Raw genomic sequence first — 24,917 nt, 5'->3', positions numbered from 1 at the left:
ACTTTCTGCCAATAACACAAGCATGGCATAATTTACATCCACCGTGTAAAGGCATGAAAACAACTGAGCAAGACCAGCTCTGTGCAATTGATTTTCAGATAAATGGCCAGGTCTGGGAGCGACTGCAAGCACAAGAAAGAGTAGCTGAGCAGAAGGTTAAGCGCTGCTTTGACTCTCCAATGCTCTTGTTAGTCTGTAAAGATTGATTATCAGAACTGTAATTTGGTTACCACTACAACAGCTTCAGGTTTCCTAGCAGCAGCTTGCTGGAGCTGCGAAGGTTAAAGACAAATTATGCTTTTTTTTAATAAACTCTTCAAATGATAGTTAAACACGATTGCTAAGAAGCAAACTGTCAAAGTTGTTTCATTTATTTCTTAATATCACCGCTGTACAATTTTCATACATAACAGCAGGAAATGCACATTGGTTACACAATGGCATTTGGCTGCACTTCCAAGTATAATACATTAAGTGCAATTCCACTTAAAAATGTACATTTATACAACTTAAACAAATTAAGGATTGCTACACTACTATCGGTGACAGTATAAAGCTTCATTTATGTTAAGTCATTACTAAACCACTTCCTGGTTAAATATAAAACATATTCAATCATTTTAAAATTGTTCTCGTGGTACTCGGCCAGAATATAAAATATCTGCCGTGTAAAATTGAACCACTGGCTTTTCTTTTCAATAATCCCCTAAGCCTATTAAAATGTTTGCTGTCGAACTGTTATACTGGCACTTCGTAGCAGGAACCAAATTGTACCCTCCTTCAGTTTGACCTTGCACTGCTCATCACCGAAAGAAATGACATGTGTAATATACTGCAGCTTTATTCAGATACAACCAGAGGGCTCAACTATTTTAACAATTCTGCTCAAATGTTAAGTAACATTCTTCCATAAGGAAAAAGAAATTACATTTCAGAAATATTCGCCGTCAACATTGTAATGGTTGCTGTGCTACAAGCACTGGGAGGAAAAAAAAAAAAAAAAAAAAAAAAAGTGATTTATTCATTTATCTTTTAAGACCCACCTGGATATTTAGTTTGAACTCTTATAACTTCACTTTTGGAATACATTGGTCCACAGACCATATTCTTGTTACAGCTTACCAAGTGAAAAACAAAACTGCTTTTATTGCCGTCCCTGTAACAGGAATGGTTCAGTTTTAAACCTCCTTTAAAAATATACATTTTACAATCCTTTCACCTCAACAAAGGTGACACTGACAATAAATACACTGGTTTGGTGGTTTTCTTTTTCTTTTCCACGAAAAGTCTAGAAACTACCTGTTGTAGGCCCTTTCTTTTTTAGATTTCTCCAACGCCTTGTCCATAGTTTTCTCATTTTCTCCTCTACATTTGGGGCAGTACCACTTGCCCTTCGGTTTGTGATTGAGTCCCACACACGAAAAGTGAAACCACTCAATGGGGCACTCATCATTATCGCATCCTATCATTTCTCCATAAGAGACTTGGTTGCATAAGCAGTATGTTGGCTCGTTAGGATCAATGGGGAGGTCTGGGGGAGAAGCTTCCCGCTCCGCTTTAGCCTTGGATCGTTTCTTCTTCTTGGACGTTTTTGCTTTCTTCTCCTTTGGAGTTCCTGAAGTGATGTCATCGTGGTCATGATTATTTGAAGCATTTTCTCGATTCTCATTATTTCTTTGCCTCCTCGACCTCTTGTTGTTGGGCTTCTCAGATTGAGCGATTGTCTCATTCTTTGACTTATCCTGGCTGGCTTTCCCACTGTTTCCAGTGGTGTCATTAGTCTCTTGGCAAGTCTCAAACAGTTCCACATGGCTGTCCACTTGCCTGGATCTGTTCTCGACCAGCTCTACCATCTGACTGACGATTTGGATCTTCTCATCTCCCAGCTCCTGACTCCGAATCAGTGCCCTCTGAATGCAGTGCAGCATTCTTCTCTTCTGCACAGCGTCATTCTCTCGTTTGAACTTTTCATAGTAGTCATCCAAGTCCTTCAGAATCTCTGCAAAGAAAAAATAAAACCAGTAAGGATCTCAGATAAAGAATATGATGAAACAAAGCCTTCTTGTATTTTTCCTCCCATTCAGCAACACCTTTTCTAAAACACACAGCTGATCAGTTGAGAGCAGCCCTGCAGAGAAGGACCTGAGCGGTCCTGATGGATGAAAAACTTAACATGAGCCAGCAGTGTGCTCTTGCAGCTTGGAAAACAAATGGTATCCTGGGCTCCATCAGAAGAGGGGTGGCCAGCAGGGACAGGGAGGTGATTGTCCTTCTCTACCCTGCTCTTGTGAGGCCCCATCTGGAGTACTGTGTCCAGGTCTGGAGCCCCCAGTACAAGAAAGACAGAGAGCTGCTGGAGAAGGTCCAGAGGAGAGTCGCAAAGATGATCAGGGGACTGGAGCACCTCCCCTACGAAGACAGGCTGAGGGAGCTGGGCTTGTTCAGCCTGGAGAAAAGAAGGCTGCAGGGTGACCTCATTGCAGCCTTTCAGTACCTAAAGGGAGCCTACAGACAGGAGGGGAATCAACTCTTTGAAAGGGTGATAACTGCAGGACAAGGGGAAATGGTTTCAAGTTGAGGGAGGGAAGATTTAGGTTGGATGCTATGGGGAAGTTCTTTACAGAGAGAGTGGTGAGGTGCTGGAACAGGCTGCCCAGAGAGGTTGTGGATGCCCCGTCCCTGGAGGTGTTCAAGGCCAGGTTGGATGGGGCCCGGGGCAGTCTGGTTAAATGGGGAGGTTGATGGCCCTGCATGTGGCAGGGGGACTGGAGCTTCATGATCCTTGAGGTCCCTTCCAACCTCGGCCATTCTGTGATTCTGTGATCAGTGATGAATTCCCTGAAGATGAAATCTGCCCAAGGACTCATGACTCCTTTGGACTGCTTTTGTCCAGTAGGTCCCTCAGGAAGAGAATGCAAGTGTGGATTTAAGGAAAAAAAGAAAAAAAAGATGAAACAACCTAGTGCTTTTTGACAATTCTTTTCTTTAAGCTCATCAATAATTTAAGAAAATAATAATAATGACAGAAAGTATAGCAACAAAAATTCTGACATCAACTGCCGAATTGAAGGGGGAGGTAACAGAATACTTCCTAGGACATTTTCTGTATAATGACATATGTTTGTAGTGAGTGACTGAGAGTGGAACAGAGAGAAAGCATAAACCAGCACAGAAGTTAGCCCACGAGTTACTTAATAATTGCTATCTCACTTGACAGCTGATGCAGAACTCCAAATGCACCGAGCAAGGCATTCAGTTACAGCAAGCGCCATTCGATACTGCTCTGTTACTGCTGAGCATATGAGGCCAATTAGATGCTAATAATGACACAACAACTACAATAACCAAGAAGTCTAGGTTCTTTCAGCCCTGTGTATTCTGCAAAACACCTGTAACTTACTTTTCTAAACACAGAAACATATTTTTCACTAAATATTTACTGTAAAAAAAGAGACAAGAGTTAGGAGATCATTGTGACAATTTCTAGGGTATATCTACAAACTTGCTTTAAGCAGAGCTTTTGGAGTTCTGCTGTGGTACTCACACACACTCAGCCATCCTAACTCACGAGGACTTGGCTTCACAGACACCTCTGTCATCGTTCTGCTCACAGCTTTCCTTTTTCCCAGGTGAGTCCATTCTGGCTCAGATGAGCAAGATGCACACAAATATGGAATCTCACCCCAGCTCACTGAGTGGAAATCATCAACCCATACGCAAACGTCTTTGCTAAAGCTGTAGAGAATTATTTCTTAAAGTGTTTTGCTGTTGTTGGGGGTGGTGTTTTGGTTTAAGAGATCTCGATGCTGTCCATTTCTGCGCTGACATTGCCGTTTTGCCACCCCTGGGCACTTGAACAAATCCATTCCGAAGACGCATGCTGACACGTGAAGCACACACAGGCTTTATACGGCCCTGTTAGTCACCGGCGTGACTAGCACCGGCATCTCACGCTGTTACCAGCTACCTCCAACAAGGAGCTTGGCTCTCACTACTCCAGCTAACGCTCCGCCCCTCCCGAGCTCAACAAGTCGGAACGTGCAGCACTCTGCAAGCGGCGGAACCTAGCAGCACTAATTCCCAGCGGCTGCAGGTCCCCCAAACGCGTCCGTTCCCAGCGCCGGAGCCGCAGAGGCACCCCGGGATGAACGGCAGCGCTGTCCGCGCCCCGGATGTGACGGAGCAGCTATTGTTCTCCGGCAGGAAACCGGCGGCGGTTCCCCGGTTCGCAGCGCAACAGCCGGAGCAGAGGAAGCGGGGTAGGAGGAGCCCGGAGAGGAGCGGAGGCGGCCCTCCGGCCATTCCGCCTATCAGAGAGGGCGACGAGGAAAGCCCGCCCCTGCTGTCGCCCCGCGCCCAATTGAAAGCCGGAAGAATCAAAGAGTAAAAAAAGCACAGAGCCAATCACAGCGCGCAGAGCTGCCTCGCGCCCGCCCCTCCAGAGCTGCCGCGCCACTCACGAACGGGAGGAGGCGGGTCCAGCGCTTCCCCCTCCCGCGACGCCGCCGGCCTCCGGACGCCCAAGGTTGGCCTGCCCGCTGCTGGCGCTGCAGCCAATGGCAGCCCAGAGGCCGGGGCAGGTCGAGATATTCAAATCAACGCCACAGAAAAGTTGCTTCTCGAAACGTCACGCGGGGGCGGGGCGAAAGGCGGGATGACCCGCCCCGCGGCCCAATCAGGGAGAGGAGGCGAGCCGCGGACGGCCCGTGGGGAAGGCGCCCACCAATCAGCACGCCCGGGGGCGGGGCGAGCGGCGCTATGCTAACGAGGGATGGTTATAAAAGCCACACCGACGCCAAATCCCCACCACAGCGCGGAGGCACCCGCTGGTCGTACGGTTTCGGAGCGCGCCACAACCGCGCCGATCGCCTTGCCCCGCCACTGCCGTCTCCCCACCCGCTGCCCAGCCCCCGCGGAAGTTTCCCCCGTCCCTTTCCCTCCCGTGGGGCCGCCTGGCGATATGCCCGCCGAGCACCGCAGGGCTCGCTCCCCGCCTCCCCGGGAGCCTCGAGCAGCGGGGCACAAGGGCTGAGCGAGTGGGGTGCTCCCCACCCCGCGCCCCGGCTGTCAGCGCTGCCGGCTACGGCCTCCCCTCCCCCTTCCCTTCCCGAACGCACACCGGCGGGCGAGTGACAAAGCTACCCCCAGCTCAGCCCGGCCCGACCCTGCCCTCCCTCCGCCCGTGGGGCAGAGGCACAGCGTGCCCCAAGGGAAGGAGAGGGGTACCCCGGCGCTGAGCACATCCGTGAGCGTGGCCGCCCCCCCCCGTACACACACACACATACACACACGCATACACACCACGCACCCGCCGGTCCCAGCCCCCCCCCGCCCCGCTCAGCGGGGCCGCCTCACCGGGCGCAGCGAAGAAAGCACACCCTGCCCCCCGCTCTGCTTAACCCCCCTCCGCTCTCTCCCGCCCGCCCCCCCACGAGCCGCCTCTCTCCCCTAGTCCAGCCATCATGAATACTGTACATTCCTCTATGTTGTGCCGTAATCTCTCCCTCGCCGTCCGCGCGGCACTTTCCTCCGTAGCCCCGAAGCCTCCCCCCGACGCCCCGCGGCGGCGGAGGGCCCCCCTTTGTGCCCCGCACGCCCCGCTCCCTGCCCCCGCCTTCTCGGCCGGCGATTCGCACGGCGAAGCGGAGTCCTCGCTCCGTATGAGGAGCCGGGGACCTTTTGTTCCGCCCCGTGACAAGAGGCAGCGCTGCGGCTCGGCCCCCCGGCACACGGCTGCCATCCCCGCGGCGCGGGGGGCACGAACAGCCGAGCCCCGGCTGCGGGGAGAAGAAAGGCAGAGACAGCCCTCCCCCAGCTCCGCACCGCACACACGCACGCAGAGAGAGCGCTTACCTTGGTATTTGGCGTCGATTTCCCTCATCAAGGAGACATTTCTCTGCAGATCGAAGGGCAGAGACTCGATGGAGTCCAGATAATCCTCCACGTAGTTCACGAGGTGCAGCTGCTCTCCGTTTGCAGGACTCAACATTTTCATCCGGCAAAGAGGAGAGGAAAAAAAAAAAAAAAAAAAAAAAAAAAGGGGGAAAAAAAACCCTCCTCCTCCTTCCCCACGCCTCTCTCCGCCGCCGTCCGTGCCCCGTTCCCCCGGCAGCTACATGGGAGCCCGCTGCCAGGCACAGCCGAGCTCGCAGCCCCCTCCGGTCCCTACAGCCCAAGCAGCTGACTGAATGGCTGTCGCGGTGGGGAACTCACGGAGGAGGTGGTAGGAACAATCAGCGGGATTTGTGCGTGCGGAGGGAGGGGGGGAGGAGGAGAAGGAGGAGGAGGGAGGGGGCTCGGGCCAGCCCCTCCGAAACAAGCCGCCAGCAGAATGTGCCCCGCCGGGCGCTGTCAGAGCCAGCCCGGCCCGGCCCCCGTTCCGCCGCCCGAACGCAGCCTCCCCGCCGCCGCACGCCGTGCTCGATCCAACGTGGAGGAGCCGAATCCCAGTTTCAAACACTTGGGAAACACTCAGCCCCGCCACGAACAGCGCATGCGCGGCCCTCCCCGCGCTGTGTACACACACGGACGGACGGACACACGGACGCGGGCGCACACACCGCGCGCGCACGCTCCCCTCCCCCGCCCGGAACCGCGGCGGGGCTCGGCGCCGCCCCGCGCTCCTCGTCCCTCCTCCTCCTCCGCCCCTTACTCACGTTTGGGGGGAGGAAGGCGGTGTGGGCGCGGGGAGAGGGAGGCGGAGGCTCCGGAGAAGTCGTGCCCGGAGGAGAGCGGCTCCTCCTGGGCTCTGAGGGCGCGCGGGGCCTGAAGGGGAGCGGAGTGCTTTGGGGCACGGGCGGCGAGAACAGAGCCGAGGAGTGGCTCCGGCCGCCGGGGCGCCGGGAACCACGCGGCGCCACCGCCCCGCTCCGGGGGCAGGGCCGGGCCGGGCCCGGCGGAGGGCAGCGCGGCCTCCCGCCTCTCAGCGGGCGGGCGCATCGATCACCCCCGCGGCCGCGCCGGCCAATCGCGCGCTCCCTCGTGGCCCGCCCCGCGGCTGCTCGGCCAATCGGAGCCGAGTGGGAGGGAGGGCACAGCGGTGACAACACCGCCCTCCCGGGATACCGGAGGGGCGGGAACACGCGCAGAGGGGTGTGGAAGAAGGAAGGGGGAAAAAAAAAAAAGGAAAAAAAAAAGAAGCGGGGCGGAGTGCGCATGCGCAATGCCCGCTGCGCGAGTAGAAAATGGAGCCGCGTTGTGGCGGGGCAGGGCAGGACTATGTTTCCCGGCAGGCTCAGCGGCGAGAGAAGGGTCAGTGACAGGCGGTGGTATTCTGCTCCTCTCTGGGCCTGAGGCGCTGGCGTACAGCTGCCGTGTTCCACAGCCCTAGCGGGCTGAAGCGGTGGAAAGAGCCGGGAGCGAAGCACACTCCCGCCCGACGCGCCGCCGCCCTGGCCGAGACAGCCGAAAGAGCCGCGGGTGGCCGCGCGCATCCGGTGCCGCCCCTTCGAGGAGGGGCTCCGAGGTGCAGGGGCTGCGCCTCAGCGCTCCCGCCCTGTGAAATGCAGCGGCGCGGGGCCGTGCGCCTCGCTCTTCGCTAAGTACAGAACGCAACGCGCTTTTCTCACTGCGCGTGCCGCGGGACGACGTCACCGCCGCTGCGGAGCGCTTTAATCTCCTTTTTATTTCAGTGGTCACGGCCCGTTGCCAGGACGACGGCCTCGCTGCCAGGAGGAGGGCTGCGGGCGGGCGGGCGCTGAAGGGATGGATGGGAGGCGGCTGCGTCTCTGCTCGGGGGGGAATGTGCTCGTGTTTACCTGGAATTTCCTCTCGCGGCGTGCCCGCGGTCGCCCGAAGATCTCCGGTTTCTGTTTGGAGGGGCGGGGAGGGTCTGGAAAAACGAACCCGGCTCTCGCAAAGCAAAACAAACGCTCGCCGTCTTATTTTCTTAAAACGTCACCGGCAATCCCCTAATTGAGGGGACTGACTCATGGCTTCTAAGCCCGGACCTGCTGGTGCGGTTGTGCGTTAGGCGCTGCCGTTCTGCTGACTATCGTGTGGGGCACGGGAAGGGCCTCTTCGCTCGGCTGCCGTCGGCGCAGCGCCCAAGGATTGTGTTTCTAAGGTCTGTGAGGGTTGCAGACCGTGTACCCCTTCCTGCTGGCAGGCCTGCCCCGGCAGAGGTTGGAGCTGGGTGGTCTTTAAGGTCCCTCCCGACCCAAGTGCACTACGATTCTATTATTTCACGGGGCAGCTTCTTGTTTCCTGAAGATGCGTTTAAGTTCTTGGTTCTTCCCCTGGTTTTCTGTTTCTTTGAATTGCTGTGCTTGCTGTAGCAGACGTTGCTCATCTGAGCTCTTACGTAAGTTACTATGAGTACTACAGCATCCAGGCAGCGCTCCAAGCTGGCGCTCCTGGGCCAGCGTGTTCTGAGTTACAGCGGCATTGAGAGAGTGCAGTGGCAGCAGCAGCCTGCAGGCACCGCAGCTGAATCGCTGGCTCCACCTGGGCAGTCGCTCTTGCCTTGAAGAAGCTGAGCTGCTGTCAGCGATTAAAGGTGGTTAACAGACCCCGGTAGCATAAGAACCAGAGCAGATAGCTGTAACGTGCTAGAAACCAGACGTTTAACAAAAATATAGGTGAATCCCAAGGAGAGCCATTCTTACAAGAAGGGCCACAGCCATCCTAGACACACAGGACTAATTAGACATAGGTAGCTCTGAAAGTAATGTCTCCTGTTTATTTCCATGGAAACTACTACAGGTGCAAAGAGCACAATAACGCTATTTGATAGAGCAAATACTCAGCTACAAATCGCCGTTTGATTTTAACAATCACTACTGTTAGCTGTGCCCTTTTGCCGTACAAATAAGAAATCAGTTCATAAAAGTTACCTGTTAATTTGTTAAACAAGAAATTCTATCCCTTGTTATAGGGAGGTGTAACTTCCAAGTGTAGCTGTGGTCTGCCAAGCTTCAGTGACGTGCTCAAAAGCAGATGGGTGTGGATGTGTTGAGGATGGAGAACTGTCACCTGCTGCAGGGGTGCTGTTTGCTCAGTCTTCTTCCATTTGCCCTTTGGTGTGGGCCAGAAGAGTGACAGAAAAAGCATTGCTGGGCTTTGCACCAGTCTTGCAGCAAGGGTAGGGCTGAGTTCTGAGAGTGTTTAGTAACTCCTTTCACACTTCCTTCTCTATGTTTTACATTGGCCTTTTCTCTGTGAACTGAAGTAGGAAGATGAGATGGAGGACTTTGAGTGGAGTTTCAGTTCTTCTTTATTAGAGGCACGCTCCTTACAGTGACAGAGCACGCACAAGCATAGGGGATGACTGCCATGTGTCAGAGAAGGAAGAGAGTTGTGGGCTTTTGTGTTCTTCCTATTTTCTGTGCCTCATGGGAGGATGGTGTATCTAATGCTCTTGCTCCCAAGCTCCTCTGCTCTGATTGTACGAAGGCTTTTCCTATTTAGAAACCCGATTTTAAGTTTTTTGGAAGTTTATTGGAGCCGTGACCTCACTGAAGATCTGAGCTCTTTGCAATGAAAATCAGAGGAACATGTAACCAGATCAACAGCTCATACAGCTACCGTGTAACATACTTTGTGTATATGATTCATGTAACATGAATATTCCAGAAATTGTCTCTGGATCATCAGCATAACATTCTGAATTATTAATGTAAGTAGCATAAAATCTCAAACATTCAAACATGAATGTAGATATTGAGGATGTGTAAGGACTTCTACCTCTTTTCTCCACCTTAATTGAGTATTGCTGCATGAAATACTGTGCAATTGCTACAGCTGTGTCCCTTTTTATTAGAAAACAGTGTCTTCTGATCATTGGTCATCATACTTCATAGGCACAGACAATTCAGATGATTTATTCCTTCTGATGAACTGTTGTTTTTTCTCCATTTAATAGCTTTATCCCTTTCTTCTACAGTTACATATGGGTGTTTTTTGTTGTTTCATCTAGTCCGTTTTTTTAGGAGACTGAATTCATACTCACCTTGGAGGTTACAATGGCATTTTACAGCTCTATTATTTTTGCTTACAGCTGAAGGTTTGGAAACAAAACAGCAGAAGTTTAACATGCGAGATGAGCAGGGTTGAGTTTTGCAAGTATTAAGACCAACAGAGAAGTCACACTTCAGACTGTCATCCAATAGGTGCTGTCTGTGAGAGATATCTGCTTTCGTCAAGAAGTGGTGTGGAATTGATGGAACTGTAACATCTGGGTCACTGAGTCGGTCTCTCTGCTCTTTCCGGGAAGAACTGACCTAACCCAGGCCTTTTGTTCTTTAAAAAGTATTGTAATAGAAGAACAAGGATTAAGCCCTGCTTAGGAAGAAAGGTATTTCACTGGATGCAGCTGCTCATCTCTTTGCCCTGGGACTGTCAGTCTCACTGCCTCACATGCGTTTTCTGGCTGCTGCCATTCACATCTGCTGCGCTTTGTGAGCTCAAACAGCACTGCATGAAGGGTGCCCTGTGAATTCTGACTACAACCAGTGACTGCGCTGCAAGGTAGAAGAAAATTCAGATACAACATGGATCAAGGAGCTCCAGAATCCCATCATGATTTCCAGAGATGTACCTCAGCAGCTGGAAGCATCAGACAGACACCAATCTGTCCTCCGGCTGAGCTCATACACGCTCTTGGGAGATGGTGACTGCGGTTTACTACAGAGCTCTAAGCAGCTCAGCCCACTGCAGTGGATTTAACTCATCTTCCCCTATGGTTGGTAGTTTGTCTTCACAGCCTTTTCCCCCCCCTTTATTTTCTCAGGATCAGTTTCCTTACCAGGTTTCTGGGCTAGAATCATTCTAGAAGGGCCACAGATACCAGCAACGTGTTCCTGTGAACACATGCCAGAGAAACGCACCTTATTTAGTATTGATTTGGGCTCTCTGACTGTACAGAACAAAGCACACAACGGAGTTAATGACAGCTCCTAACAAGATGTGCTGAACGGTGAAGATGTCTAAACCAGCTTGCTATGGAAAATGAAATAAGGGGCTTTTGAAGCTTCTTGTGAAATGTACCAAGCAAACATTTCCAAGGTCCCTTTGAGCTTCATCCACCAAGATGCAAAACAGTAGGATAGGTTTCTTATTTGATCAAGAAGTTAGGATTGTTCAATGAGAAGTATTATGGAAAGGAATTGCATGTTAAAGAGAGAAACCATTTGTCTGTGGTAGGGCTCTGTATCTGATACTGTGTGACTAAGTGAGGTACGGGCGGACTGTATGAAGAGAGAAATCACTATGATAATTTAAAAAAAAAAATCATAGAATACTCTGAGTTGTAAGGAATGTACAGGGATCACCAAATCCAACCCCTGGCTCCATACAGGGCCACCCAGCAATCAGACCACATGTGTGAGAGAGGTGTCACCCTTTGAATTCCAGCAGCTCAAGGCTGTGCCCACAGCCCTGGGCATTCTGTTCCCTACCCACCGCCCTCTGGTACAGAACCTTCTCTTAACTCCCAGCTGCCCCTCTCCTGACAGCTCCGTGCCGTTCTCTCGGGAAAGCTGAATGCTGTTGTTAAACACGAGAAACACCCACGAAAGCCGTCCCCGACAGATTCAACAGGACGTGACGTCTGTGAGGCAGGCAGCTCACCAGAGCCAGTGCCCAGCGTGTTCATCCTGGCGGGCCCTTCAGGACGCTCCAGCAGGCAGCAGGTGGGGTAACCAGCTTCTACATTCAGCACGGACCGCCGGGACTCTTGAAAGCGGCAGCAGCCGAAGCAGCTCAGGGGCTGGAGAGCGGCAGGCAAAATGCGGCATACAGTTGCTAAGTTCTCCCTTGTTTCCCCGGTACCTGCGCGGTTAAAACAAGCAGTAGCTTAAAAAGTCTTCGAGCAACCGCGCGTGCGTTCCATCGAACTTTTATTCACTCCGATTCTGCAGTTCAGAACTTCCACAGCGGATCCGGGCGGTGTAAGCCCAGCCTCTCTCAGCTCTCAGACCCAAGAACGCCGGCAGCGGGACCGCCCCGCGAGGCGCGGCGCCGCTGGCCCCTCCTCTTCCTGCGCCGCGGCTGTGGCTGCCCAGCTCGCCGGCTGTCTCCCTGCACGGGGAGCGCGGCTGTCGCGGCTGTTCGTGGCCGTCTCCTCTCGCCCCCTCCCTCCCGTCCCCTCGGCGAGGCGGGGCAGGCGGTGCGGCCATGCTGCTCGGCGCGGCGTTCCGACGGTGCCGGGCCGGTGGCGTCGTGGCGCGGCGTCGGCGGAGCGGGGAGGCGCGGCGGAGGGAATGGGTGCCGCCGGCGGGCCGAGCGTGCGGCGTGGTGGCGTACAACAGCCGGAGCCGCAGCAAAGAGCCGCTGGTGCTGGCCAAGGACGGCGTGGCCACCTGGTAACGGGGCGCCCGGGGGCTGCGGGGTGCCGCCTTCGGCCCGGCGCGGCGTGACGGGCGCCGTGTGTGCTCTCTCGGCAGGTACAGCTGCGGGCCCACCGTGTACGACCACGCGCACCTCGGGCACGCCTGGTGAGTGCGGGGGGCTGCGGGTATCCTGGGCGGGTAGCGGAGGAGACCCTCCTTTTGTGTCGGTGTGATTTTGACAGAGTGGGTTGTTCGAGTCTCGATATGGCAGCTGTTAGTTCTTTCATCTTCGTCTTACTCTCTTCTGCTAGTACTGCTCGGGCGTGTGTGATGCTCCTTTAACGGAGTATCACTAATGAAACTTCGTTTTGAGGAAGGAGAGCTTGCACAGCAGGATGGTGGAGCAGCTAAGAATCATAGAATCACTCAGGTTGGAAAAGACCTTAAAGATCCAGACCAACCTCTACCTAACCATACTACCCTAACTCTAACAACCCTCTAAATCATGTCCCTGAGCACCACATCCAAACGGTTTTTAAACACACCCAGGGATGGTGGCTCAACCACCTCCCTGGGGAGCCTATTCACTTAGCAGGGCAGAGGACCACACGTTTTGGTCTCACATCATTCTGCCGGTTTTGGTCAGCGGTTCTCCATCTTATTCTGATTGAAGGCAAGCCCTACCCATATCTTTATATCCTGTGCCCAAACTACCACTTCCAAGCTTCAGTTACTGTTGTATGAAAGAACAGGTGGGGCTGAATGTCACACCCAAAGCAGTGTGTCATGCAGATAAGCAGCAGCGTTACTATTCTGTTGCTGCCTCTTTAGTGCCTTCATGGGTTGTTTCCTAGAGTGAGGTGCCTGCACTGAAGATCATCCTCTTTTTTGATCAGGTGAACCCTTCAATGAGAGAGGCATTAGCCATTCCTTCCAGTGTCTGCAGTCATGCATATGTCAGTTTTGGCATTTTGTTGCTCAGCTGCTTTGTTCTAGATGGCAGAACATACTTTATTATTATTACTATTATTATTGCTGCTATTGTTATTATCAGAGGGGCAGCTTTGCTCTCTATGACAGTGACAGGGCACAAGGGAATGGCATGGAGCTGTCAGGGGAGGGGCAGCTGGGGATTAGGAAAGCATTCTTCACCAGAGGTTGTGGGCATGGAACCAGGCTGCCCAGGGCAGTGGGCACGACTCCAAACTGCCAGAGTTCAAGGAGTGTTTGGACACTGTTCTCAGCCATGTGGTCTGATAGTTGAGTGGTCCTATGTAAAGCCAGACTTGATGATCCTTGTGGGTTCCTTACAACTCAGAATATTCTATGATTCTGTATTATATTTTTAATTTTTTTTTTTTTTTTTTTTTACCAATTGCTAGGCCCACCTGTAGAGCTGTAAGGATATTGCTTTGGTTGGCACAGCTGAGAGGAATGCTGCTGCTGAGAGTCTACAGATCAGGAAGCATACTGGGAATAAATATGAAGTCAAGTGGAGCGATAGCTCTTGCTGTGGTGTCCTTCCTACAGAAGTCCCTCATTGTGCTGCACCTTTGCAGCATCTTATCTCATCACAAGAATTCTAAAAGTGAAGGCATGAAGCCATCTGGACTTCTGCAAGGCCTTTGACAAGGTCCCCTCCACATCCTTATTTCTAAATTGGAGAGAAATTGATTTGAAGAGTGAACTGCTTGATGAATAAGGAATTGGTTGGAAGATCACAGCCATGGGATTGTGGTCATTGGCTCTATTTCTGGGTTGGGGCTGGTAACAAACATTGTTCCCCAGGGGTCTGTCCTGGGTCTGGTACTGCTTAACATCTTTATCAGTAACATAGATAATGGGATCAAGTTCACCATCAGCAAGTGTGAACGGATCACGCTGAGCTGTGCGGTTGATACAGCAGAAGGAAGGGATGCCATCCAGAAGGAACTTGATAAACTCAAAAGATGAGCCCTTGTGAACCTAATGAGGTTTAACAAAGTAAAGTGCAAGGTTTTGCATTTGGGTCGAGGTAGTTCCACATATGTATACGAGCTGGAAGAAGAGCTCCTTAAGAGTAGCCCTGCTGAGAAGAACTTTAAGGTTGTGGTTGAAGAAAAACTGAAAGTGAGCCGGCAGTGTGTGCTTGCAGCCCGGAAGGCCAATGGTGTTCTGGGTTTTATCAGAAGAGGAATGGTCAACAAGGACAGGAAGGTGATTGTCCTCATGAGGCCTCAGCTTTGGGAATACCACAAGGCTGGGACTCCCAACACAGGAAAGATGTGGAGCTTTTGGAGAGGGTCCAGAAGAGGGCCACGAGGATGATCCAAGGGCTGGAGCACCCCTCCTGTGAAGACAGGCTGAAGGAACTGGGCTTGTTCAGCCTGGAAAAGAGAAGGCTGAAAGGAGACCTCATTGTGACCTTCCAATTTTTAAAGGAAGTCTATGAACAGGAGGGAAATAAACTTTTTACACGTGTAGATAGTGATACGACAAGGGGGAATGGTTTTTAAACTAAAGGGAGATTTAGATTAGATGTCAGGAGGAAGTTCTTTACTGAGAGAGTTGTGAGGTGCTAGAACAGGTTTTCCAGAGAGACTGTGGGTGCCCCATCCCTGGAAGTGTTTAAGGCCAGGTTGGATGGAGGAGCCATGGGCCATCTGATCTAGTACTTGGTCGAGTGGCTGGCAGCCCTGCCTGTGGCAGGGGGGTTGGAACTCAATAATCCTTGAGGTGCCTTCCAACCGTTGCCACTGTATGATTCTATGATAAATCCTGCATGCTGTTCTTCCTGGTGTGGCACCCCCAAAAAATCATAGGGAATTGAAAGGGACTTGTAAGGTCATCTAGTCCAATTGATCAAGGTGCTCAGAGCTCCCTTTGGCCTGGCCTACAGTGTCTTCAGAGATGGAGTGTCCACTACATTTCTGGGCAACCTGTGCCAATGCCTTGCCACCCTTACTGTGAAAAAACTTCTTCCTTATCTGCCCTCTTTTATTCTGAAACTGTTTCCCTATGTCCTGTCATAACAGACCCCACTAAAGAGTCTGGCCCTAACTTTCTTTTAGCCTCCCTTTAGATACTGAAAGTCTGCCATTACATCTTCCCAGAGCCTTTTCTTCCCCAGCTCTCTCAGCCTGTCCTCATAGGGAAGGTGTTCTATCCCTTGGATCATTTTTGTGGCCTTCCTCTGCACACACTCCAACAGGTCCACGTCTGTCCTGTATTGAACTCCACATCTGAGTACCGTATTCCAGGCGAGGTCTCACCGGTGCAGAGTAGAGATGCAGGATCACCTCCCTCGACCTACTCACCATGCTTCTTCTGATACAGCCCACGGTGTGGTTAGCTTTCTGGGCTGCTGGAGCACCTACTTCATTTGAACTGCTTTCTTCTTTGCAGTTTGATGCTGAAGTTGCAAGGAGCCTGCTTTCTGAGATTTACTTGGGCTATTGCAGTGCTTCTTCCATCGATTAAGTTAGAAGATCAGAGGGGAGAGAACAGCACAGAGATTGTATGTGCTCTGGAAATTAAATCTGCAGCACTGTTAAATCTGATTTTAAGCTTTTTGATTCTGCTATTGTCCCTTTGAAAGAGATCCAAAGAATAATTTAATATTCTTCTGGAATAGTGTCATGACATGAGATGAATATTGCTCCCGGTGAGCTGGTATTCATTAATACCAGCTGTCTCCCTGGTAGCATGTGGCACATTCCAAAAGGCCTTTTTCTAATATGGACACTGTGCAAACAACATCAGAAATGTATTTTTCTTCATTAAGATACTGCACATGCTGAAATCATCACAGAATTGTTTGGCTTGGAAGGAACCTTAGAAGACCATCCCGTTCCAACCCCCATGAGCAGGGACACCTCTCCATCCAATTCTATGGTTTGAACACCTCTGGGGATGGGGCATCCACAGCTTCTCTACATAGCTTGTTCTGGTGCCTCATAACCCTAGTCTTGGAGAGTTTCTTCCTTGTATCTAATCTAAACCTACTGTCTGTTAGTTTAAAGCTCCTTGTCCTATCTTTACACTCCCTGATGCTCCCTCCCCATCTTTCCTGTAGGCTTTTTCTGGAAGGCTGCAGTGAAGTCTCCCTAGAGTCTTCTTCAGGCTGACCAACGCTAGCTCCCTCAACCTCTCTTTGTAGGAGAGGTGGTGCAGCCCTCTGATCAGGCTTTTTGTCCTCCTCTGGACCTACTCCAGCAGGTCCGTGTCTCTTAATGCTAACTGATCTCTGCAGCTGAGGAAAAGGGTACAGATCCACTGATGGTGTTTTCCTACATGTATTTGCTTTGACAGATGCTGGGGGTGCATCCCAGCCAGGGCAGTGGGTGCCATGGAGAGCTGCAGGTCTTGAGGTTTCCTTTACTCCATCCTGCAGGTGCAGTGCACTTGGGTTTCTTCAAAGCCAGAGGAGGCTGAGATTTCTCCTGGTCTCGCAGAATGGACTGAGAGCCTGCAGTCACCTTTTCTTATTTCTCACAGAAGCTGGGCTTTACCCAATTGAAATGTGTTTTGAGAATTCAGAATGCAGAGCCCATGACAACAGAAGGCACCACTTGTATGTGGGTCTGTCTGTCCACACTGAATATTCATTGTTGTCATGTAGAGCCTGAATGGTGCTGAAAATTTATTCTTGAGTCTAAATAAAATAACCTCCCAGAGCAACTCTTCTTTGCTGTCAGAAAAGATCTGTGGTGATGTGTTAATGAACTATAGCTGTGCTTGTATCTGTAGCTACCACTCATCTGTGAGCAATGTTGGAGTGAGTTGGTTTGTTTCCCCATACTGTGGGCTGCGGGCTTTGAGAAGCTGGTAGCATACAGACTAGGATGGTTTTCTTTTTAGGATCAGCTTATATGTCATGTTGTGTTCTTTGGAAGAGTCTCTTGCTTAAGAGGCAGTTTCAAAAGTACCCCGTTGTTATCATAAAAAGATGCAGGAGAATGGGGAAAATTTGCTGTAATGTGTCACTAATGCCAGAAGAGGGTAGAGCAGTTCAACTGAAATTTACTTGACTTCTGTGAGGATTGGAATTAATTTTGGAAAAGCATTTTATGTACTTGAGACCTTCTTTTGCAAGTATTTGGGGTATCTGTACAGCTGTCATTTTTTTCCAGCATTTTATTCATATTTACTGCATCTCTAAAAGCTCCTCTTTCTCTTTTCCAGCTCCTATGTTAGGTTTGATATAATCCGAAGGATATTGACTCGTTTTTTTGAAACTGAAGTTATCATGGTGATGGGGATTACAGACATAGATGACAAGATCATAAAAAGAGCCAATGAGGTAGGTATATAATGCTACAGCTTTAGACCCAAACGTTTGGTACGTCCTACTGCTAGTTATATAGGGAAATGTTCGACATTTGTTTGTTTGTTGTTTTAGTTTTTTAATTTAATTTTAATTTAGATAAGAAATTTTGGGATTTCTAGCCCTCTGTCTGCAGCTGAGGCAGTGGGCCTCACAGCCTCATGCCTTGTCTGGAAGGCAGTGGAAAATAAAAAGTCGTGATGTCCCTTTACTAGAATTGAAATGAACTGAAACTTTCAGCCAGCTGAGTTCTGTTTTCTGTGTCACTGATTGTTAAAGACAGCATGTAAGTGATGAACACAAGGTTGAGAGCAGTTCCTAAAAGGTGCCGAGCACCATCTAGCTACAAAGTCAGCACCTTCTTTGGGTAAGCCTTGACAAGGCTGGGGCTCGGTGGCAAGATCAATACAAAAATTGTGAATTAAAAAAATAAATCAACACAATCCAACTTTTCACTGAATTCTTAGTTATTGGCCTAATAAAAGGCTTTATGGCTGTAAGTAGCCCCTAGTTGGTTTTTAATCAGATCTTTTGTAACAGCTGAGCTTGTGAATGACTATTCCAATTTCTTTTTTTAATGTTTTTTGGACTGTAAAATGCCACAAATGTGTTCTGCTTTATAAACTTGTTTTAAATAAACATTATATTGGTTTTTGAAATCTGGATTGTGAATGAAGTGAACTGTAATTACAGTTGCAAGTCTTATGCTTCAGCCAGATAATTTGACAGGTATCACTTTATTTATTCCTTACATAAATGATTACTCTTGCAGTACTAAATTGAAAAGAATGCTAGCACTGCTCTCTTTTAAGAAATATATTTGTTCCCTTAGAAACTTCATTTGCAGGTTTTATTTTTAAGACCACTACTGTCTAACAACAACAAAAAGCCACAACCTTTTTAAATCTATATGCATGTATTTTACATTTTTTTTCTTTGTCAGAACCCTATGGGATTTTATTTTGAAGGTAATACGTTCAGTTATTCCATTCCTTGGCTCTATGAGGAAATCTTCTGTGTGGATATTTTTTCTTTTTGAAATACTTGCCCTTTTGTGCACATTTTGTTTGGGACCTCTGTATCTGAAACATTACGACACCAGAATCAGTGTATCTGACTGTGTTGTCCATCCTCTGGTGGGACTCATCTATACAGAATCTGAAAGTTGGGCATCTGCTCTGTGAGGAGAGTGCTCCGTTCCCCCCGTGGTCCTTTGAGGAAGAGATAAATTGGATGCCCATTTGGATGGGAGGGATTTCCTTGTCTCCCAGTGAATGTCTTTCTGTTGATCAAAGAAGCATCTGAGTTGCTTGTTGAGTTGAACCACATCACAGGAAGAGTTCTCTGTCTGGTCTGCAGGTAGAAGCATGGCTTTGCCTCAGTGCTGAAGCATCTTCCTCCTTCCATTGCTGGATGAGCATCATATCTGTCTTTTACCAGAACTCCCACCTAGACCAGCTTGTTCAGATATGATACCCACCCCTTAAAGATCCTCTAGTAAAAAGTTTGGATTTCTTGTGTTAATGATTTGATTATGTGTAAGCTGGAGAGAGTGGCAGTCTGTTGGCTCCTCCTTGGTAGGTTTTAGTCAGAGAAGATGTAAAAGCTTGGATTTGAGATGCTCTCATATAGAATCATAGAATGGTTTGGATTGGAAGGGACCTTTAAAATCATGTAGCTCCAACTCCCTGCTATAGGCAGGGACACCTCCCACTAGAACAGGTCACTCAAAGCCCCATCCAGCCTGGCCTTGAATGCTTCCAGGGAAGGCGAATCCACAGCCTCGCTGTCGCAGTGTGTCACGACCTGCCCAGTAAAGAATTTGTTCCTAATATCTACTCTAAATCCACCCTCTTCAAGTTTAAAACCATTTCCTCTGTGTTTTTTTTACTTACAAAAAGTCCCTCCTCAGCATTCCTGTAGGCCCCTTCAGGTACTGGAAATCTGCTGTGAGGTCCCCCCAGAGCCTTCTCATCTCCAGGCTGAAGAGCCCCAGCTCTCTTGGCATGTCCTTGTAGGTGAGGTGCTCCAGCCCTCTGATCATCTTCATGGCTCTCCTCTGGACCTGCTCCAACAGCTCCCTTACTTTCTTGCACTGGGGGTTCCAGAACTGGACGCAGTACTCCAGGTGGGGTCTCACGAGAGCATATATCCTATCATATCATGCTTTTGTTTGCTGGGACGGGATTTGCCATCACGTGTCTTTCAAGTCCGGGCCTATTCTGAACGTTTGAGACAAGTGTCTTGTCATGTTTAAATTGCCCCTTTCCTTTTGGATTGCGTTTCTGTGAGCACTCCTGTTTCTGTCAGTCAGTCCGTGAATGAGCAATGTGGAGGTGTTTGAGAAGTACCTGGAAAAATATGGAACTGGCTCTCAGTTAATTTTCCTGATTGTACTGAAATATGTGAGTAATGATCAGCTGAAATATCTTATTTTTCTTAATTGCTGCAAATTAATATCTTGACTCATCCTACAAGTCTCTGGTCTGCCTTTCTGACACGTTGGTGGTATCGGTGTCCCTTGACAATAGGTGGAATGCATTTTATATCCATGTGCTGTAGTATATCTTGTCACTGGAAATGGAAGATGACCCTCTTAAGAGGAGGGAAAGAATTAATTGTTTTAATATTTGGTTGCTTTCTCTTAAAAGACATCTTAATATTTTGGCAATTTGGAAGCCTAGATGAAACACTGCTCTTAAGTTATAAAAGCTGGCATCGCCTCCTCATGAATATTAGTTAGATTAATAAGCCTCTCTACCTCGTTACCTTGGGGGCTCTGCCAATTAGCTGTTAACTGTCTGATAAAAGATTGTGGTACTTTATGTTGTTATTTTGATTTACTGATCTTTTTTTTCAGATGAATATATCGCCAGTAGCTCTTGCTCGTATGTATGAAGAAGACTTTAAACAAGACATGGCATCGTTAAAGGTACAGATACGTGAGCTGCTGCATTTTAGAATCTTTCCAAGCACTTATTTTGGTCAGGAATCTGAATTTGACAGTTTGATCTGAGGGGAAAAAAAACAATTGGTTGCTTGTCTTATGAAGTGTTGTTCAGTGACTGGGTAGTGTTTTACTTTTTCATTCTTCTGAGAAGACAAAGGCTTTGTATTGCACATCTTTTGTGTTAAGAATGGGAAAGGAAGCAAACCTTGGGTATTCAGAGAGGGGGAATAAACAAGTTAAATTTATAAAGGAACACAGACTTTCTGCTCTGTGTAATAAGATATTGATTCATAGATAATATGTGTTTACTGTCATGCAGAAATATCCAGACCTAAAGTATATAAAGCATCTAATATTCATTCTTTGATTGCAGATGACTTTGCTTCTTGTCCAGAAGCAGGGAGTAAGCCTCTGGTGAAAGCTAGCAGATTTATTTATTTATTATATCTGTCTCTTCCTCAATTTCTTTTTAATATTATCTGCATCTTAAGTACTTCTTGTGACCTTCTTATGATATTCACAGGGGTTTTTTGTTTGTTTGTTTGTTTTGCTAAGATAAAGATTAGAACAGATGTTCTTTAAAGTCAGTTTCATAATTTGGAGTGGCTTGTCAGCAGTGCATTACGTGTGGGTTGATGAACTGTTACAATTTCTTTACTTAAGGTCCTTCCTCCGACAGTATATATGAGAGTGACTGAAAACATTCCTCAGATAATTTCCTTCATAAAGACAATAATTGCTAACGGGCAGGCTTATGCAACTTCACAAGGTAAGATTTGTAGCAAGGCAACTCGCATGCATGGAAAGCAAGCACTCAAAGGGATCCTGTTTTGGGGTCAGATGAGATATGCTGTACCAGATTTTCCTTATGTTGGTTATCGTGGTGTGAGCAACTTGCTCATTACAATGCAACTGTGCAGAACAACTCTTGAGTCAATATCTAAACAAGAAGTAATTCAATACTGAACATAAATGTTTATTGTAATAAGCTGCTGTTTCAGCTCCTGTGGGGAAGTCCTGGCCTAGGTTTTTGAGGGAGCTGGGGGTTAGTTCTGTTAGCTCTGAGCAGGATTTGGACATCTCCTATGTACTGTAAAAGTCATACCTGCAAACAGCATGTGGGAAATTTTTAGTAGAGCTGATGCTTGTAGAAGAGTGTTAAGTGTATTGTAACAGGAACAGTATAGGTAATGCTTCAGTTGTGGGATGGATCACTTGTCCTGGGAAGAACCCAGGAGGATCTCCAGAAAACAATGTTATCTTCAATGCAAAATGAGTAAATTAGGTTACTGGAAAGCTAATAATAGGGAGATGTGGGCTGCTACTGCTGTAGCATTTCTGAATTTCAAATGGAAGTCCAAGGGTGTTTTATTCTGCTTTTGTGGAAATGTTGTCTCCATTGTATCAACAGTGAACATTCCCCATCTTTACTGTGAAGCTAAATATTTCTTTTCTATTAGGCAATGTTTATTTTGATGTCAAGTCTTGGGGAGAAAGGTATGGAGTATTAACTGATGTTTCTGCTGATACACAAAGTGAAGCAGGTAAGTTCTTGGTAGCAATTTGTGTTAATGCTTTGTCTGAATTCATGATGTATTGATATATAAACCTTCATTCAACAGTCTGAAGCAGTTTTTTAACTTGTATATAGACAGCTTTTTCAGTTAATCAGAACATCATTGTTTTAGTAGTTACTTACTGGGGTGTTGCCAGTGGAAGAGGAAGCTTAGTGGTGTCTTTTTATGCTTGTTTTTCTCTCCATTTTTGTTCCAGTACCTTAAAACAATTGTGATTCTGAATTTTATTTAAATCCTTGGAGCAATACGTACAGACTGAGTAGTGAGGTGATGCTCTCAGCCCACACACTGGGCAGCAGTGAGGATTGGCAGGGAGAAACATCACCTGCCTTGTTACAGTTGTGCAGTTGCGTCCTACTGGTGTGCACTAACCAGATGCATCCACATCTTTCATTGCTTACCATCACTGTCAAGCAGAATGATTGTATGAGCTCTCTTGGTGGGCTGTGGTAACATACACCTGTACCCTTGGTTGTATTCTATTTTTGCTGCAGTTTTGCTGAGCAGGATTGCTGATCCTCTCTGTAGTTTCTGTAAATCAGCTATGGTCAAGTCTCTGTGTAGGAGAATTTAAGACAGATCTTCTGCATGCTTTGTGTGCTGAAGTTCACTGTGTCTTCATTGGAAATGTTCTGTTTGCAATTCCTGAGAATGCCCAGGAGGTGATATTCAAGTGAGCTGCAGCCGGAAGCTTTTTTACAGCTTTGCTTTGGAGTTGTATCATTAAAGCACACAAAGGGGTTGTGTTATAGAGCAGTTCCTGACAAGCTGAAAACATCTCCCTGACTAGCTGCAGGCACCTAGTAGCATAGGGGTCCCCAGTGAGTATGGCTAGGGACGTGCTGTGTTTCACTGCGCTGTTAAACCTGCTGCCTTCACAGGGTTTCTGCATACAGTATTAACAAGAGTGTAGTTGGGCAGAGGATACTAGCAGTAGGTTGTGGAGTTTCTTCCCTTGAGGGTGCTCACAGTTCCACAGGATGTGACCCTGAGTCTCCTGCACTGAGCAGGTGGTTGCACAAGACATTCTCCAGAGGTGCCCCTGAGCCTCAACCGCTCATGTTTTACCTTGTTTCCCTTCAATTCACTTGCTACTAAATTTACTCCAATCTCTGAAGATTCTGTGCCTGTTACTGAGTTTATAACCGAGTAGACAAAGAGTGATTTTTTTTTGGTAGAAATATACTGAAAAAAATCAAGAGAGACATGGAGTCAACAGGCACAAATCAGCCAGGGCTTGGCAAGATAGTGAAAGAGCCAAGGTGAAGATTCACTAGATAAAACTTGGGCTGTGTTTCTATCCTTTATTTCTTATCAATTTTGAATAATAAAGCAGGTGTAATGGATTTTTGTAAAGTGCTTTACTTAATATTGCATGACATTCTGAATTAAAACTGATTCTATGTAATATCAATAAAGTGCAATTAGAATAGATTGAGAAAAGTGAACATCTGAGCTCCAAAAATATATTGGTGCTGGAATGATACAGGGATGAGATTAGACCATGTCATGCACAGTGTTTTTGTTAGTGATCTGGTAGAAGCAGAGGAAAGAAGTAAATCTAACTTCTATCTGCTAATAAAACAGATGAACAATGTTGAGTATTGAAGGATTTTTTTTAATTCTGCTGCTGCAGTGTAACCTGTTTGTCCTAGGAAACTGGTTGATAAGTAAGCGAATGAGTGATACAAGAGTGGAGAAGGCCAAAAGGATTGGAAGGATTGGATGTATTGAAGACTCTTACATCCAGATGCTTATCCATCTTCTTAGCCTGCAGAAATCAGATTCAACATAATATATAATTTTTTTTTAAACAGGACGAGAAGACTGGAAACCCAGTATAAGCAGGAAAAGAAAAAAGATGGAGGAAAAGCTGGGCAAAGAGAATAAAATCTGAGTGGTTCTCTAAGCATGCAATTCTACTTTCATTTGTTCACTGTGTCTTTCTGAGGCATGTCCCATTAACCACTCTCTTTTCTGTGGCAGTTGATACGGATAAGCGGCACGATAGAGATTTTGCCCTGTGGAAAACTGCCAAACCTCAAGAGTTATCCTGGAGTTCTCCCTGGGGAAAGGGAAGACCTGGGTGGCACATTGAATGCTCCACGATATCAAGGTCAGATTTCTTGTATTTAAAATCCATTGTCGTTTCTTGTTTTCAGTTACAGTGCAATGGTAGCAGCAGTGCTGCTTTTTTCTTCTCATCAGTAGAAAGAAGCAATTTTAATCTATTTGCTGCAGTTTGGGGGATTTTGAGTGTGGCACAAATCTTCCTCCTCCACCTTGATGGAGCAGCATCTGGTTTTCTTTTGTCACTTTTCTCTCAAAAGCATTTAAAATAAGCCATGCAGGATCACATAATTGATTAGGGAGTCTTTTAGCTTCAACTGAGTAACCAGCATTTTCATAAAAGTTACAGTGTGTCTTTCATCTGTCTTCCACTTCTTGCAATCCATAGCGAACCTGGTCAAGTCTGTGGTGCAGTATGAGGAGGACAGGGCCTGGAATTCCATCCCAGCTCCACTGAACATAGAAGATTTTGCTGGCCTCGTCTTAGCAGCAGTTGTGGATGTGTGTGCTAATTACATCTCTCATTACACAGCTTTCTTTAAAAGTCAGCTGCAGTTTTACATATTCTGTTTTCTTTGTGGCAGTATATTCTGTGAGCATGATGCAAATTGTGCATGGTAGCAGTTTGTTTAGAGCTGGTTTAAATTAATTTGCTCTTAATTTGGAATTTTGCTTTATTTACTCCACAGGATAGTAGTACTTTGTTTAGTGCAGTTCTAATTTATGACCGATTAATTTGTGTTTAG

The 24,917-nt window shown here is 47.9% G+C and overlaps 2 protein-coding genes across 11 annotated transcripts in view; one reads left to right on the top strand and one right to left on the bottom strand.

The window, feature by feature from the left end:
* Window positions 1-337: 337 nt before the first annotated feature.
* ING1 (inhibitor of growth family member 1) lies at window positions 338-6,315 on the bottom strand. 3 transcript variants are annotated; one of them, XM_052664464.1, is made up of 2 exons: window positions 5,854-6,315; window positions 338-1,999 (listed from the first exon to the last, which is right to left on the bottom strand). In XM_052664464.1, exons 1-2 carry the CDS (start codon window positions 5,993-5,995, stop codon window positions 1,296-1,298), a joined length of 846 nt encoding a protein of 281 aa, XP_052520424.1. In that variant the 5' UTR covers window positions 5,996-6,315; the 3' UTR covers window positions 338-1,295. The 3 variants fall into 3 exon arrangements, with proteins under 3 accessions (XP_052520424.1, XP_052520427.1, XP_052520425.1); XM_052664467.1 differs by lacking the exon at window positions 5,854-6,315 and adding an exon at window positions 5,476-5,500; XM_052664465.1 differs by lacking the exon at window positions 5,854-6,315 and adding an exon at window positions 3,545-4,546.
* Window positions 6,316-7,172: 857 nt separating this feature from the next.
* CARS2 (cysteinyl-tRNA synthetase 2, mitochondrial) overlaps window positions 7,173-24,917 on the top strand; it is a 38,802-nt gene continuing 21,057 nt past the window's right edge. For 5 of the 8 annotated variants that reach the window (XR_008211689.1, XM_052705921.1, XM_052705920.1 and 2 more), the window contains exons 1-7: window positions 12,111-12,302; window positions 12,384-12,434; window positions 17,433-17,550; window positions 20,435-20,506; window positions 21,188-21,293; window positions 21,985-22,068; window positions 24,088-24,217. Coding sequence is in view for 7 of the 8 variants with exons in the window: in XM_052705921.1 (XP_052561881.1) it covers window positions 12,115-12,302; window positions 12,384-12,434; window positions 17,433-17,550; window positions 20,435-20,506; window positions 21,188-21,293; window positions 21,985-22,068; window positions 24,088-24,217 (749 nt within the window). In the remaining variant the exon portion in view is untranslated. Of the gene's footprint in view, window positions 7,252-7,713; window positions 10,682-12,110; window positions 12,303-12,383; window positions 12,435-17,432; window positions 17,551-20,434; window positions 20,507-21,187; window positions 21,294-21,984; window positions 22,069-24,087; window positions 24,218-24,917 lie in introns of those variants that run through there. The other 3 variants (XM_052705924.1, XM_052705923.1, XM_052705922.1) reach the window with 3 other exon arrangements.

This window comes from Tympanuchus pallidicinctus, unplaced genomic scaffold (genome assembly GCF_026119805.1).
Source record: "Tympanuchus pallidicinctus isolate F22 unplaced genomic scaffold, pur_lepc_1.0 scaffold6, whole genome shotgun sequence".
Lineage (NCBI taxonomy): Eukaryota > Metazoa > Chordata > Aves > Galliformes > Phasianidae > Tympanuchus > Tympanuchus pallidicinctus.
This window is presented reverse-complemented; position numbering and strand designations above follow the sequence as displayed.